General features: G+C 38.4%; 1 protein-coding gene across 1 annotated transcript in view; it reads right to left on the bottom strand.

The window, feature by feature from the left end:
* Positions 1–11,758, bottom strand: part of CFTR (CF transmembrane conductance regulator) — a 189,096-nt gene extending 177,338 nt beyond the window's left edge. The window contains exon 1 of the mRNA XM_025929698.2: positions 11,587–11,758. Within this exon, the coding sequence (XP_025785483.1) occupies positions 11,587–11,639 (53 nt within the window). The 5' untranslated portion in view covers positions 11,640–11,758. The remainder of the gene's footprint in view (positions 1–11,586) is intronic.
* Between the last annotated feature and the right edge of the window lie 5,257 nt (positions 11,759–17,015).

The raw sequence follows: 17,015 nt of genomic DNA on the forward strand, positions 1-17,015 counted from the left end.
CGTCAGACTTTGGCTCAGGTCATGATCTCATGGTTTGTGAATTTGAGTCCCGCATTGGGCTCTCTGCTCTCAGTGCAGAGCCGGCTTTGAATCTTCTGTTTCCCTCTCTCTCTGCCCCTCCCCTACTCACACATCTCTTTCTCTCTCCCTCTCAAAAAAACAAACAAACATTAAAAATAAATGTAAAAAAAAAAAAGAGTAGAGTTCTGGATTTAGACCAATATAAATACACATCTTGACTTCACAGTAATTAGCTTAGTAATAGCTAGGTGACCTTGCATAAACTCTTTACAATCTTTCTAAACCACTTATTTCTTACAAGTAGAATCTGTTTAGAATTGAAGAGTTCACTGAGGTAATACAGGCAATCCCTGGTACATGGAAAGTGCTCAGTAAATGTCAGGAGGTACTGGAAGACAAAACTACAGACTTCAGGAATTATAGAAGAGGAAATTCTGAATTCTGTGACACATTAAACTATGTGTTTCTATTGTTAATTTCCTGAAAAATATGGTGAACTTTCAAAATCCCCTTCCTTAGACACTAAGGTTGAAAAAGAGGAATGTTGGGAGAGAGAAGGTTCATAGCACTGGGAGAAGATGGAATCACTTCCATATCCCCCATTGTAGGATTATGTGGTGGAATCTATCATTTGTCCTCAACTCTAGTTTTTGTTGTTTTATTTTTTTTCTTTTACTAAGGTTGAGAAGCAGTAGTTGGGCCATTTAAACCCATTTTCCTAAGACTGACATAATGGTTTACAGACTTCAGTAGGCAAAAAGAGTCACCTGGAATGTTGAAAAAAAATGAGGTTGCCCCCTCCCACGGATTTTGACTTAGTAGGGATGGAGTGGGATCTAGGAATCTGCATATTTGATGTGATATATATATATAATTTAATAAATTAGTAATTAATTTAATAATACATCAATCTTTTTTAAAGCAGGTAGTTGGCAGACCATAGTTTCAGATGTACCTCCCGAAAGCTATAGAAATACTGTTAATGATGAAGAGCCTCCTCATTTTGAGAACATATGTATTTAGCTGAACAATTTATTTATCCTGTTTCTAGTTAGATTTCCCTTTCAACAGGATAACTAAACTTTGATCAAATTTTCAGAAGCAGATTTGGTGGCTCATTGTGTTTTCATAATAATTTATACATATCTACTAATCCCAAAATTTGACTCTACTCTGCAGTAATAGGGGTTGGAGTGACAGAGTGCGACTTGGTAAAAACATGAGTTGTGTTGCTACCCTTAGCAACAGCAAAAACAATTGAATCAGAGTTCAAAAAATTGCCAAGTTAACACCTCAACGGATCCAAAGACTCTGCTCAAGGATTAAATCCAATATACATTTCTAAATGTAATCATCTTATCTTTATATCTCACAGGAAATATTTTTAAAAATTTTAAAGAACACATCAAACAATTTTTGTCAAGAAATTATATTGTTGACTTTATTTTGTGAGATGATCCTTATTCAGTCAATTTTATAAATCAATAAAAAGCTTAAGTTCCCTTCATTGCATCATGGCCTTGGTGCTCTAAAGTGAAAAAAATTATCAATAAAAATATTAACATGAAAATTCTAATACAAGAAGAATAGTTAGAATGTATAATAAGTTTTGATATATGTTCTAAGTTTTCAAAGTACTATATTCCTGGGACACTCTAGACACTCAATATTTATGTCAAATAAATGCATGCATTTGTGCATGAATGAATGACTGAAAATCACGTATGTATTTTAAATTTACCACTTTTACATTAATGAGTTCACTTCATAGTTGATTGTCTTTCTAGCTAATAAAATTCCATTACATGAAATGTATTCTAATGCTATTGTGATGGCTACCTCTGATCTTTAATTTCATCAGTTTTATAAACTCTTTAATATGTGAATAAAATTTTAGATCTCAGTGTAGGTGTGTGTACATATGTATATATTTTTTACTTAAATTCCAGTTAGCATACAATGTAATATTAGTTTCAAGTGTACAATATAGTGATCCAACACTTCCATACATCAGTTGGTCATTGCTCATCAGGACAAGTACACTCCTTAGTCCCCATCACCTATTTAACCCATCCCTCCACAACCTCGCCTCTGGTAAGAGTCTGTTTCTTGGTCTGTCTCTCTCTTTTTGTGTGTGTATATATATATAATGCTCTGAATTAACAGATTTATGTAAATACCTAATGTCTGTTTTAATGATGTTGGTCCCAATGGACTCCATAATCAAATTGTTATGGGGGATTTATTTGCTTTATGCCCTTTTGTTCACAGTGCATATATACAAGCTAAACATTGACTTTTATCAATAAAAGAGAGTAGCCCTATTATATATTAAGTGAAAGGGGTAGAAACAAGGCTAATGTGAGTTTTTAGAAGCCAACCCTATCTTTGAGTTGAAAGGTATACGTGCTTTTTGGTAATACATATTTCGTCAGCCTACTTATTATTTTATTAAAAAAATGTATTCAGAGGTCCAAGACTTAAATGAATTAAAGGCCTTTTTTTCAAAAAAAGACTAAATTGCAATACATACAATTAGGAAGAAACTTTGGAAATAATCATTTTAATAACCTGGTTTAAAATTTAACTATCAGGGACCCTGAATACTAACATAAGATATGAAGAGAAAAATATTTTGAAAGAAAAGTCTATCTATGGCAAAGTTGGTTACTGTTGATCTTCTGAAGAAAAATGCTACTATACTAAGCCGGAATCTTTCCATAAAGTCCTGTAAACTACACAAGAAAGAAACAGATTTTCCTATTTTATATTATACTTCAGAACACATGGACTTGATAAAACTAATATTTTTATTCAAAATTAGACATTTTATCTTCAGAATACCAAAGTTTAAGTTCCATATCTACAAGTTTTTATATTTCCATCAAAAATCACATTTTAGCACTATATCCTTAAACTGAATTAGTCAAGATTTAGTCAATTCAACAAGTATATTTTAAGGGCCTATTTATTATGCCAGGGAGTCAGACAGGTGCTTGGTACCAAAAAAATGGGTAAGAGCCTCGGCCTTGAAGGACACATCAAAAGATGCATATGCAAACAGGAAGAAGAGATGGTCAGTAGATTCCTAGAAGACAAAATAATTCTGAGAAATTAACTAACAGCTGTTAAGCTAATATTTTCCTCTTCTGAAAAGTCCATTTTGCATGTTTGTTTCACTTTTTAAAATTACTAAATTACTGAATAACAATAATGTTAATCACATATGACCCTTGAAAACATTTTCTAGATCTTTGAGTAATTTTAAAGCTGTATATTTTGAAGCTTATTGCAATTGACTTTTTTTAAAAAGAATATTTTGTGATGTGAAAACTATATGAAATTCAAATTTCAGTGCCCATAAATAAAGTTTTATAGAAACACAGCCATACCCATTTGTTTGCATATTGTCTCTGGTTACTTTCCCACACAATGGCAGAACCACACGGCCCACAGCGTTGAAAACTTACTATCTGGCCTTTTACAGAAAAAGTTTGCCAAACCCTGATCTAATGTACAACAATGAACTTTGGTTGAAAAAGTAAAGCTTTGTTATTGTAGCTTTATTTTCCAGAATTCCCAAAGATGTTTAAGATGAACAAAATGTGCAAATAAGCTTTCTATACAGTTTCTCCAGGATGCTGCCTCTAGAAGTAGGACTGCTAACCCCCACTAGCAGGGGCTTCCTTTTCTTGTTCCCACAACCAACACTGGGCTCTAAAGTCTGGCCTCGAGCTCCTTCTAAACACAGCTGTCAGGCCTCTGGGATTCTGCCCTTTTGGCTTAATTTTCACATGTTGATCTGACAGGCACCAGATTAAATTTTGTGGGGCCCTCTCTTAAGTTAAGAACTTCAAGTTTAGAACATCACTAGGCATTTGGGGGGTGGGTGTGAATTTAGTGGAAGCTCAGTAGCAGTATTAGGAAAGAGAGCTCTGTGTGTTTTAACAGACTCAAAGTTTTAACCTGAAACGATACCTAATCTTTTCCAGAGTAATGGGAATCTTTTATTAACACACACACAAAAATATTTCATGATAGTAGGTGTGCTCTTATTTATTTCATCACTGCAGATAATATCTGAAGCCCCAGCAGATTTTCATACCTCCTTCTTGAATGTCTAGGATCACAGAAATCAGATGTGTAAAAACTACTGCAAAAGGAGTGAAATTTGAGTGGAGTGGGGTGAGAGCACTTCAGACGTCATTGGTGGGTTTGGAGGGGGCAGGGTAGTAGGAGAGTTTTAAGTAGAATTTCTTTTTTTTTTTAATGTTTATTTATTTATTTTGAGAGAGAGAGTGCACACACACACACACACACACACACACACACACACGAGCACGGGAGGGGCAGAGAGAGGGAGAAAGAGAATCCTAAGCATGTGCTATTAGCGTAGAGCCTGATGCAGGGCTTCATCCTACACCCTGGGATCATGACCTCAGCTGAAATCAAGAGTCCAATGCTCAACCAAGTGAGCCACCTGGTACCCCTAGAATTTCTAAGTAGATCTTAACTTATGCGTTTCCATAACACAGCTACTTACTCCTGACACACTCTTGAGGGGACTCCACAGCACAATAACGCCAAACAAGCAGCCACTTCAAATCCTTCCCTGGACACCACCCTGGACTTTACTGAACAGCGTGAGGGCAGTATTTATCATTCCGTCACCTGAGACATCTTAATCTTGCTTACCTCAAGCTGGAAAACACTTTTAATATATTTTCAAATAACTATATTACCTGGTCTTGAGCTGTATGCATCATTTCCTTTTTAACCTTAAAAAGAAGCCTAGGGTCCACTTGGCCTCCACCCCGACCCCAAGCCTTCTCCAAATCAATCTCACCCACAATCGTCATCATCACGCACCAAATGTCTTTCAAATCCATGTTTCTATCCCTAGAGCTCACCATTTCCTTGGCAAAACTGCAACAACTTTTTACTAGTCATGTCACTCCTCTGCTTGAAATCCATGGCTTTTCACTTCCAATATGATAAAACCCAAACAAAGCTCACCAAGGCCCTTAGAACCAGGCCCTTGCTAGAGTTTCAAGACCCATCTCCCACAAATCTGTCACACGTTATGCTCCAGTCACAGGGAATGTTTCCGTATTCTTTGAAGGTGTCTTGCTCACTCTTGCTGCCAGTCCTCTACAAGGTCTGCTGCTTCTGTGTTTACATTTTTCCTAACCCATCTCCACCCTCCCTGGATAATCTTGTTTAGGTGTCAATTCAAGAATCACTTCTCTAAGTGACTTCCTTAACCAGCTTTAGACTGGATTAGATGCCCCATAGAGTGTTTCTATAAGCCCTTGAGACTCTGGGTTTCAGAGATTTCATTCCACAAAGGCAGCACCAATTTCTTTCTTGTCCATCTCAACTTTATTAATGCCCTGTGTAGAATACACCAGATGGTGAATCAATGAATTAGGGCATTCTCCAAGCTCTCCTGAATCATGACCTTCAAAGAAGTACTGATTCAACTCCTTGAGGCAAACTATGGGAGATTTCTCTAATCATATCAGAGTAAAGCTCAGTTTCAGGGCTGAGAATCCTAACAATAAGATCTTTAAATCATTACTTTATCTCACGAGCAAAGAACTAGCAAGCAGGGTTCCCCCAGAAAGGCTAAGTCCTGGCCATAAAGGGACACAAGAAAAATCTGACAGAATTAATTGTTCTGAGTGTTAAAACTCTATCCACAGCCCTGTTTTCATTGACCCCTTTTTATGAGAATGATGATGCATTACAAGACTACCGAATATCTTCAATCTGTAGTTAATTTGTAAGTCTCCAAGGCTGATCACTGTGAAATCATTATCATCACAAAGAACTATCCATTGGCGTGCCTGGGTGGCTCAGTCAGTTGGGCGTCTGACTTCAGCTCAGGTCATGATCTTGCAGTTTGTGACTTCGAGCCCCGCATGCTGACAGTTCAGAGCCTGGAGCCTGCTTCAGATCTGTCTCCCTTTCTCTCTGTGCCCCTCCCCAGCACGTGCGCATGCTCTCTCTCTCTCTCTCTCTCTCTCTCTCTCTCTCTCTCTCTCTCTCAAAAATGAATAAATGTTAACAATTTTTTTAAAAAAGAACTATTTATTAAACCACTACATGCAAGAGTCTTAAAATGGTCTGAACGCTATATTAAACGACTCATGGAAGGCCCTAACATCCAGGACTTTCCAATTTGAAATAGTCATTGATGTTAAAAGACAGTAATAAGCTAATCGAGCTGCAAAGAGAATAGCAAGCTTGACAAGCCTTGCCACTTGGAAACAGCTGTGAAAGTCAAATCTTTCAGAGCTCTAGAAGAAATACATTCATTCCCCACACCAAGCAATCTAACTGAATTTTTACAGGTTTCTTGCTAAAAGAAGCCTGAGCTCCTTTCTCACACAAAGCTCAATAGTAAAGGCACTTTGTAATGCTAATTTCCTCTTAAACAACTACCAGGTAAATTCGTCAGAGCTGATGAGAAACACCTGAAATAGTAATGTTTTGCTCTGTGATAAGGCACCCAATGTATTTTACAAATTAAACATTCAGTCAGGGTCCATGATCAGACTCCATCATTATCTGTTTTCCCCCCTTGACCTCATTGCATCTCAGGGATTTTGTTCCAGGGAAGTGCTCTACACAGATGCGTCAGGAATCAGTGGAATCAAAATTGCCAAAATTGCTGCTGAGTCAGAGGTGTTTTTAAAAATATGACAAACAACATATAGCTGCATGCTAAACGGTTAACACCCTTCCCTGACGGTTTTGCAATCCTATACTTATATCATAGCTGTATCACACTGAAATTACAGGTTCCTGTGAGACAACACTAGCAGTAATAATACATGTTAGAATGGGGCTCATTTACGGGTCTTTTAAACAAGTTTGAACATTTATACCTTGAATATTATCTTACTAAGTCCTACTTCCTCCCACAAAACATAAATGTAAAACTGAAAAAACATGATTTCCCTAGTGTATTAGTTGGCTCTGAGGGATATTTTGGTTGTCACATCAAACATAAAATATTGATGAAGGAGTTAAGAAAAATAGATTCCACTTCTCTCTTTAACAAAGAATTGAACATTAAAGCTACACCATCTCCTATGTGTTATGTGTGTAAGAATACTCTTAGAGTGCCAATAATTTGAACTAACATACGAAAACTATTGAAATACACTTCAAAACCAAGGAGGAATTTTTAAACTAGCAAAATTAACTAAAAGAAACTTGAATTGTATATATATATATATATATATATATATATATATATATATATATATGTTTTATATGTTAAAATACATATAATTACAATTTTGGTCCTATCATGCAAAAGAGACACTTTGAGAATTCCGAAAGTTAAACAAATCAAAATTGACACATATCCCAGGTTGGAAAATCTGAACTGTATCATAAAACATGATCAGCAAAAGGTGTTTGGATACAAAGGAAGATTAAGTGTAGGGAGTCAACATTTGTCAGTGTTCAGGCAACAGTGTCCAAGAGAAAGGGGCCTCTCTGTTCCAACAGTGTTCTCCTTCAGTTCCTACAGGAGACAAAGCCAAGAAAGTACATGGGAACCCCGGGGTTGTCCTCCCTGGATGACATTTGTGGACTGACTAAATGGGCTCATGTCATTCAGGCCTTCATGGCAGATGTACAACTCAACAGAAATTGTGCATCTCATATTGGCCTTTGTTTCATGCATCCACTTCTTTCGGTTCAAATAGTTAGTCTAAGCTTTGTCTGAGAGGCAAACCTGAGATAATGCATGTGTATTGAGCAGGATAGGACTAGACTTCTGTTTGAGCGGCCAACTGGTCTCTCTTGGTAGCAGTTCTATGAATACCCACCAACAAAATGCAAAAATATTTATGACTGCCATAACTTTAGATTCCCTTCTGCCTTACAAACAAGTAATGAAATGTAAATATAAAAATCACTGTAATGGATTTTTTTACAATGTGCTATAATTTATGTAATCAAACAAGTATGGTCCTTTTCAAAACTGTCATCTTTATGGTTCTTTCATTATAAACTTATTGTAATTATGCTTCTGTTGCTCAAAGCACTTAATGTCTTAAAGTCTTGCAATACATATTTAAAAAAATTTTTTTAATGTTTATTTTTGAGACAGAGGGAGACAGAGCATGAGTGGGGGAGGGGCAGAGAGAGAGGGAAACACAGAATCTGAAACAGGCTCCAGGCTCTGAGCTGTCAGCACAGAGCCCAACGCGGGGCTCGAACCTATGAACCATGAGATCATGACCTGAGCCGAAGTCGACGCTTAACCAACTGAGCCACCCAGGCGCCCGTGCAATACATATTTTTGAATGATACCTAAACGTAAGTAGCACTTGGCTGTTAACAAAGCAAATTATGATGAAGAATCTTTATACTTCCAGGGTGGACTTGATTTTGAGATAGAGTCAAGTCATTGACAAGCATGTTCAAGTGAGCAGTGTGGGTAATAGGACTATTAACCTAATGGAAGCTATGACTAGAAATAATGGCTAAAAAGTAATGAAGCTACTATATACTCATGAGAAGAAACTTGTATTGCTGTTTTTAACGGTAATTTCATAAAAAGAATCCAAAAGTATTTTGATCAATGGCAGAATGTTTAGAATTCAAGAGCTTGGTTTTCACTGGTAGCTATTTTGATTCACCACACCCATTCTAAAACATAAATTATAGTTTATTTGTTTAAAAACCTCTTATAGGGGCGCCTGGGTGGCGCAGTCGGTTAAGCGTCCGACTTCAGCCAGGTCACGATCTCACGGTCTGTGAGTTCGAGCCCCGCGTCGGGCTCTGGGCTGATGGCTCAGAGCCTGGAGCCTGTTTCCGATTCTGTGTCTCCCTCTCTCCCTGCCCCTCCCCCGTTCATGCTCTGTCTCTCTCTGTCCCAAAAATAAATAAACGTTGAAAAAAAAAAAATTAAAAACCTCTTATAAATTTGTGTTTAATTATTACAAAAGTATCTTAAATGATCTTATTATTAACCTGAGACTTATGTAATTCTTGGCCTTCAATCCTAACATTACTGTATTTACTCTTTGGTCTTATTTGAGACTTCTCTGTGGAGTTTATCAGGAGCCCCACTCAGTTTCGTAAGAATCTGTGGCATTGTACACTTGGATTCTGTGGGGCTCTGACAATTCCTCAAGCATAGATCTAGACGCCTGGTATGGATGCCATGACTAAAATTCAAGATACTTAAGACATCAGATGTCTTTCACATTTTGTACTGGGTGTAAAGCCCATGCAAAATTAAGACAGTACTTAAATTTATCCCAAACTTTATTAGCTTCTTCAATAATAAAACCTAAACAATGAAAGATAAATTTAATATGATCTATAACCCAGACCATCATAACCTTACTTTGATGCTCTGAAAATGAAAGGATCATATTCAGAAAGTTACATTCTAAAACATTTAACAACCTTATGATATAAAAATATGATTTTTTCCACGTATATCTAATAAGGGCATGCTAGATGAGATTTTACCTAAATTAAATTTTCATCCAGGCCCATTCTTACAAAGTGTCACAAAGCTTTATTCAACAAAGCATTGAGGATCTTATATAAACAAAGTACTTGATATTGTAATGAATGTAAAAATATGATAATAGCTAAGCATGTACTGGGCTAAGCTCTTTACATGCATTTTCTCAACTGATTAACCCCTATAACATAGGTCCTATTTAGTCTCCAAGTTATAAAGGTCAAGTCACACAAACACAAAGATGGTAAAGGACTTGCCTCCTGTCACACAGCAGAATCTAAACAATCTGAATCTAAAGCCTAACACCTTGATCACTAAACACTATTAGCTACCCCAATGCAGAAAATAAATTTCTTACTCTTTCAGAATTAAAACTGAGAAGAAAGTTTATAAATCACTGCTATTCTAGGTGATTGTCAGTTCCTATAAATAGTAGGAACTTAACTTTTTAAAACACACCTCTTCTTAGAGCCATTTATTATGAAATAGTTTGGAGAACAGGAATGAGTATGCTCTTAACAATCTTAGTAGCCATTATAATACATTTTTTAAACAAATCAACCAGAGTTTTTTTTGAAACTATACTAAAATTTATAAGATGATCAATTAAAAAAAATACTTTGTAGATCAAGTGATCTAATTTAAATCAACAATGTGCTAATTAAAAGTTCCTTAGTACCTAGAAGCATCCAAAGGATATTTATTTTTCTGAAAACTGCATTTTTAGACTGATTGGCACTTACGTTGCTCAATATGCTCTACTAAAAAGTCTACAGTTTATGTCAAGCAGCATTCTGATTTTGTAAGTAGTAGGAAAATAAATCCTACTTTTTATAGATGGAGTAACAAAAGATGATGAAAACATAAATACAGAAGGTACTTCTAAAGAGTAAAGTCCTTCTTTCCTGCCCACAGGAAGGTGCTTTACTTCAATGGCCAATGGCCTTTCCTTAGCACGTGAGCTCCATGCTTACTACGCATGCAGAGAATAAAACATAGAAAGATATGAAAGCTCCTTTCCCACACACACATATGGGCATATTTATATTTGGCTTTTCTGATACCTAAGTATGCTGATTCATTGGATAAGTATGAGTCAAGTAATATTCCGTGAGAGCTGTACCTATTCATTCATTCACACAGTATAACAGGAACAAAGTAGACACGGTATCCAAAGAACACTTCAAATTTAAAATGCTACATCTAATTACACTTTGCCTAAGACTCTGAACTTAGACTCTGTTTTTAAAAATATCACTAGACGAAGTTTGCAAGCTTTTATGGCTCATCACTTGCCAAGTAGGATAAGTGTATAATTTATTACACGTCAGTTGGGTATAACTTCAGTATCTAGTCCCATGGCTTCACTTTTTCGTGATAATTCTAACACCCCCCCTTTAAAAATGTATAACTTGTAGAATTGACTTTTTAAAGAAAGATACTTCAAAGGATTTGCCTTCATCCTTAAAAGAATAATGGAATTGTGGCAAATACTTGTTAGACTTATTCAGTATCATAACAATAAAAACCTGATTTAAGCTCGTATCACCCACTTGACCCTTCTCCCCTAAAAAAAAAAAAAGTTCAAATTTCAGTCAACGAATGTTTTCTGCGCACCTGCTGTATGTAAACATGGCGCTTGCAATATGTATGCTAAAAGACATCTAAGTTTCCAAGGCATGATGAAGTGGGGGAAACAAGGGACCAAACTTAAGTATTTGTTATCAACAAGTTTTTAACTCATTCATTTCTTAGAAAAACCTTAGAAGACAGTTGCACAGTAGCACATGGGGGCTTGAGAGTAGACTTCCAGGTGCAAGTAGTTCAGCCTTCAAAGCTAAAGCTCTGCTTCCAAACAACTGGCTTCAGTTCATTCTTTAATCTCCTTAACGTTTTCTATTTTATTCACAAAATCCACGTTCTCCAAAACAATGAATGACAGCGCATCTTTAAAACAAAAACAAAAAACCTATCCCTCTTTCCCCAAAACCCAGCCCATACACACGCCCTCTGCTTTCGTGGGCACGTGTCCTTCCAAAACTCTGCAGGACACCCCCCCTCACCTGAAAAAAAGTTTGGAGAGGACGCTGGCCTTTTCCAGAGGCGACCTCTGCATGGTCTCTGCGCGCGTCGGGGTCCCTGCTGGGGCAGGCTGGGCTCCAGCTCCTAATGCCAAACGCCCTACTCTTCTGGCGCAGGCTGCTCGCCCCTTTTTCTCTGACCCGCAGTGATGTCATTTGCTTCCAACTCCCCCCACCCACCGCTACCCCACACACCTCCCCTTTCCTGTCTCCTTCCCCCGCCTCCCCTGCCCAGGTTAAAAACTGTGCGCTGCCAGGTCCAGCCCCCAATTTGCCCCAGCCGCTTCCTCCACCTTCTGCGCTCCCCGAGCGCTCCTTCTTCTCGTCTGCTTCCCACCCCGGCTGCCCCGCGCCTCCCGTGGCCCATTCTCCCAGCCGGGCTCCCTCGCGCGCGCTCCTTCCAGGCCCGCGTGCGTACCGTCCAGCCCCAGCCCGGCCCGCAAGCGGGGGCCTGTTGCGGCCGCCCTCCGTGTCCGGCCTCCGACGCCGGGCGGGAGCAGAACCGTCCCCCGGGCAGCCTCCGGCACCCTCCTCCGCGCCAGGTTCCGCGGGACGCGGGGCGTGCGGCCGACAACTTCCGAGCCTTCTTCCGAGAGCCTAGCCGGGCTCGGGTTGCGCTGGCGAGGTGCATTCCGAAGGGGGAACGGAATGTGTCTCTCCTGTATCAAAACGCAACCTCAGAGACCCGGAAAGTTCGGCGGCGGCGGCGTCTGCTGTGTTCACCTCAGCGCTTCCTTTGAGTGCCTGAGGCAAACCACGCTGTTAGTTTCAGGCTTAGGCGAGCTGTGAGTGCGGCTCAGACCCCTGGGAGACGCGCTCCCGGGGGGAGGGGGGAGGGTGGAAATCCCGCGGGGAGGTGAGCGCTTTGTCATTTACGCTCACGATTTGTTCATTGTCCCGAGTGCTGAGTCGGACTCGCGTTCTGAAGGAAGGCTTTGCTGAGGGCTAGCGACTACGATGACAAATCGACAGTGTGTAAACTAACCCGCCCTCCTATAGATTTCCAAGTCTCGGTCGGCAAGAACATCTTGACTAATACACCGAAAGGAATCCGGCCTTTGAAGGGAAAGTAGCGCGTTAACCTCGAGCTGACTCACAGAAGCGCCATCTTCGGCTCTCTGAGGGCATCGAAGCTTTCCCAGGTGTGGGCGCCTTAGCTTCCCCGACGTTTTGTTGTGTGGATGGCGCGCCTGCCTGATGGGTTTTAAAGAGCCAAGACTTTTTAGGTCCTGAATCCTATGGTGGAAGAGCAAGGGCACTTTGAATTTAAAATGAAAAATTCAAATGAAAGTAAACATTTTGACCTGATTACTGCCCCTACAACTAAGGAAAGGGTGTTTACTTGTAGAGTACCTCATGGTTGATTTGTGGTCACCCAAATAGAGTACAAATAAAACGTGCATTTCACAGTAACAGAAAGGAACAGGCATTTAAAGTAATGAATGCATTCAGGTTTTTATAGCTCCAACTTTGCATTTATTTCATTGTCACCTTTTTTTCTATCTTAAAGTGAGTTGGACAAGCATTTAAATTTTATTATTCTATACTAGTAGAGAAAATAGGAGTAAAGAGATAAACAAAAATGCATGAAGTTAGATACCAAGAAAGAACTTCAGCATTTCTAACTCGTGATCCTTGCTTCAAATCTCTCCACTGTGACATACAAGTTGAGGCTCTGTCCTCATTATTGACTTTTCCCAGGTATGTGATTGAACTCACAGGATCCACTTCCCTACCCCCACTCTATTGTTTGCTTTATAACAGATTTTGAAATGCATTAGTAATCCATTCGTCTTTGTCACCAAAGAGCAAGTGATAATAAAGGGATTAACAAGTTCCAGAGATCACAAAAGCTGACCAAGTGATATGGTTTGAAAAGACCCCAAATATTTGTCAGTCTCCTTCCTCTAGAAAGAATAAATGAAATAATGATTGTTTCTTGAATTCTTACTGTTTGTCAGGCATCATCTCATGAAAACTTTGTTACAATCATGTAAATGGGTGTTATTTTTCACAATTTTCGGTTAAGGAAACAGGGAAGAGAAGTAAATGCCTGTAATGGTAGGGCTAAGATTCAAACTCAGGTCTAATGCCAAACCACAACTCCCACCAGTGTGTAACACTGCTTCTAATCACATCATCCATCCTATATTGATATACCATCACTTACCAACCCAGTTTTTCTCCTCATATTGGTTTCATGAAATCATGACTGCCAGAACCTGCTCAGGACTGAGACAAGAAGTCAAAAACCTAGGTGCGCCTGGGTGGCTTGGTCAGTTAAGCATCCGACTTTGGCTCAGGTCATGCATGATCTCACGTTCCCTGAGTTCAAGCCCCATGTCGGCTCTGTGCTGACAGCTCAGAGCTGGAGCCTGCTTCGGATTCTTGTCTTCCTCTCTCTGCCCCTCCCCTGCTCACGTTGTCTCTCTTACTCTTAAAAATAAACATAAAAAAAATTTTTTTTAAAAAGCAAAAATCTACAAATCAAATAGTTACTGGTTTTATATTTTTAACAAATGACATTTAATTATAATATTCCATTTAAAGCATGTATACACACACGTATATATATATAGGTTTTTACTATAAAAGATTATATCCCAAATTTGTTCTTGGCATAAGTAAGATTTCACTATTTTTCAGAACAATAATACTGCTAGCAGATAGGAACAAATGAACTGAGCCATGATATTCAAGATTTGCATCTAGGTACCTATCTAATGAGAGAACGTAGATTGATGCACCAGGAAAGTGTTCAAATGTGGCTGAAGGTCAAGACTGAAATCCTAAATGTGGCTTTGAGATATCAGAAAGAGGAAAGAGATCAGTGACCAAGATGAAAGTATAGAGTGGTAATAAGAAACTGTGAAGCTCTTCTCTCCAAGCTGCTTAAGTATCAACTCATAAAATTTTATTATAATATGTTAATAGCTTATGTTTGTTGAGCACTTCTATATATGCCAAGCACCATGCCAAATACATGGCATGTTTTGCCTTTTTTAATCTTTATAACACTTTCATTGGACAGGTTTCTTCATCATCCATATATCCAAGAACCATGGTGGGTGTAGAGTATACTTAAAAATAAAGAAATCTTAAAAAAAAAAAAAAAAGATTAGGTAGCCATTTGTATGGCATTTTTTATTGCTGTAAAATGCACATAACATCAAATTTACCATCTTAAACAATTTTTTAAATGTACAGTTCAGGGATAATACATTCATACTGTTGTGCAACCTATCACTACCATCCATCCCCACAACTCTTTTTTATCTTGTAAAATTGAAACACTATACCCGTTACACAATACCGCTCCATTCTTCCCTTCCCCCATGCCCCTAGCAACCACATTATACTTTCTCGTCTTCATGACTTTGGCTACTCTACCCCCATAGAGGTAGAATCATACAGTATTAGTCTTTTTGTGACAGGCTTATTTTACTTAGCATAATGTCCTCAAGGTTTATCCATGTTGTAGCATATTATGGAATTTCCTTCCTTTTTAAGGCTGAGCAATATTCTATTATATGTATATATCACATTTTGCTTATCAATTCATCCAGTGATGGACATTTGGGTTTTAGTTACTGTGACTAATACTGCTATGAACATTAGTGTACAAATTGTGTAGCATCATTTTAAGGATATGTTAAAAAGAAACAAGAAGAGGAGTGACTGGCTGGCTCAGTCAGAAGAGCATGCAACTCTTGATGTCAGAGTAGTGAGTTCAAGCCCCATACTGGGTGTGGCAGTTACTTTAAAATAAATAAACTTAAAAAAAAAGATAAATAGAAGAAAAGGAAGCCAACATTTATTTAGTACCTACTATGTGTTCAGCAATGTCTTATGCTTCGTACCAATGATCTCAATATATGAAAGCTTATGAGATAAGCTTCTGGTCATGTTCCTCACTCTGCCAGATGATGGCTGAAGTCCCGCCATTAGATATCACCAGAGTGAAATTTTTCTATACTTTATTTATCCATTATTTTCTATTTCATTTGAGTGTGTTCCTCAGATTCTGTCCTGAGAATGGGCTTAAAGTAGGCTTAAGTAGGTAGTGACCATGGGTGCACCAAAAACTGGAAAAGTAAAAGGAGAAAGGAAAAAGTCACCTCCATCAGGAAGGAAAGCTCATCAAAAAAGAGACAGGCAAGGCCTTGTTAGCTTCATGTGCTCAGGCTGGTTCTGCTTATAAACTTCCCTAAGCTGGAAGGGTAAGAGCAGCCAGGCTTCTTCCACAGTGTGCTGCAGTGATGACCAACCACATATATACACATGATAGTCTTACAAAGACATCTCAGACCCAGAGAGAGGTGTTCTGGTACGTGCGTAGGCCAGAGTATCATTTACTTGTACTGCTTTCAACCCTATGTGATCTGACAATTCTGTTTATAAACACACATGACACATACTTTTATTTATATACATATATAATGCTTTTTCCCCACAAGCTCCTTGGAGACAGGAATTATGTCTTATTTTCCTTTAACTCACCTTTTATTTAGTAATACAGTATATGAAATCCAACAACAGTTTTCTCTTGGGGCTACTAACGTAATAGTTAAAATATCATCCTCAAGGGGAAATCTGAAGATTCTCAAGAGATGAATGATTATCATTAATCTTTCATCAAGCAAGAGCTCATTGCTAAGGCAGGTGTACAGAATGAGGCAGGACCTCCACTCTTCAAAACTCAGAATGTACCTGTGGTCATCAAAATTCTCTGAAGATGGTAGCACAGTGAAATAGAAAGAGGTTTCTTGGGCTCTGAGAAAATGAAGAGCTAAATTTTCAATCCTGGTACCACTACTTACTTAGCTGTGTGGTCACCTTTCTGTGTCTCAGTTCCCTTTTCTGAAGCACAGCACAGGTAAATACAGACAACAATATTGTACTACAATCATCAAACTTACTAAAAGATTAGAATTTAATTATTCCAACTATTAGAAAGAATAATTAGGTAAAATGATAGAGGTGCTAATTATTGCTACAGTGACAATCATATTATAATATATGTGTGTCAAATTAATGTTTTGTACACCTTAAGTTTATACATGTCACATGTCAAATACATTTTAATGACAAAAAATATTAAAAATATCCATTTCACAGGGTTGTTGAATGGATTAAGTCAGGTTCTTTCTACCTCAGCACTATTGACATTTGGGACTAGGTAATTCTTTGATGTGGAGGACTGTCCTGTGCATTATAGAATGTTTAGCAGCATCTCTAGCTGCTACACACCGAATGCCGGTAGAACTACACCCCCCACCCTCCCAACACCCAGGATGACAACCAAAACTGTCTACAGAGATTGCCAAAAATCCTGGAGGGCAAAACTGCCCCTAGCTGAGAATCAATGGATGAAATAAATTACATATGATGCATATAACAGACATAAAGGA

The sequence above is a fragment of the Puma concolor genome, chromosome A2 (assembly GCF_028749965.1).
Source record: "Puma concolor isolate L17-30 chromosome A2, mPumCon1.1.hap2, whole genome shotgun sequence".
NCBI classification, from domain to species: domain Eukaryota; kingdom Metazoa; phylum Chordata; class Mammalia; order Carnivora; family Felidae; genus Puma; species Puma concolor.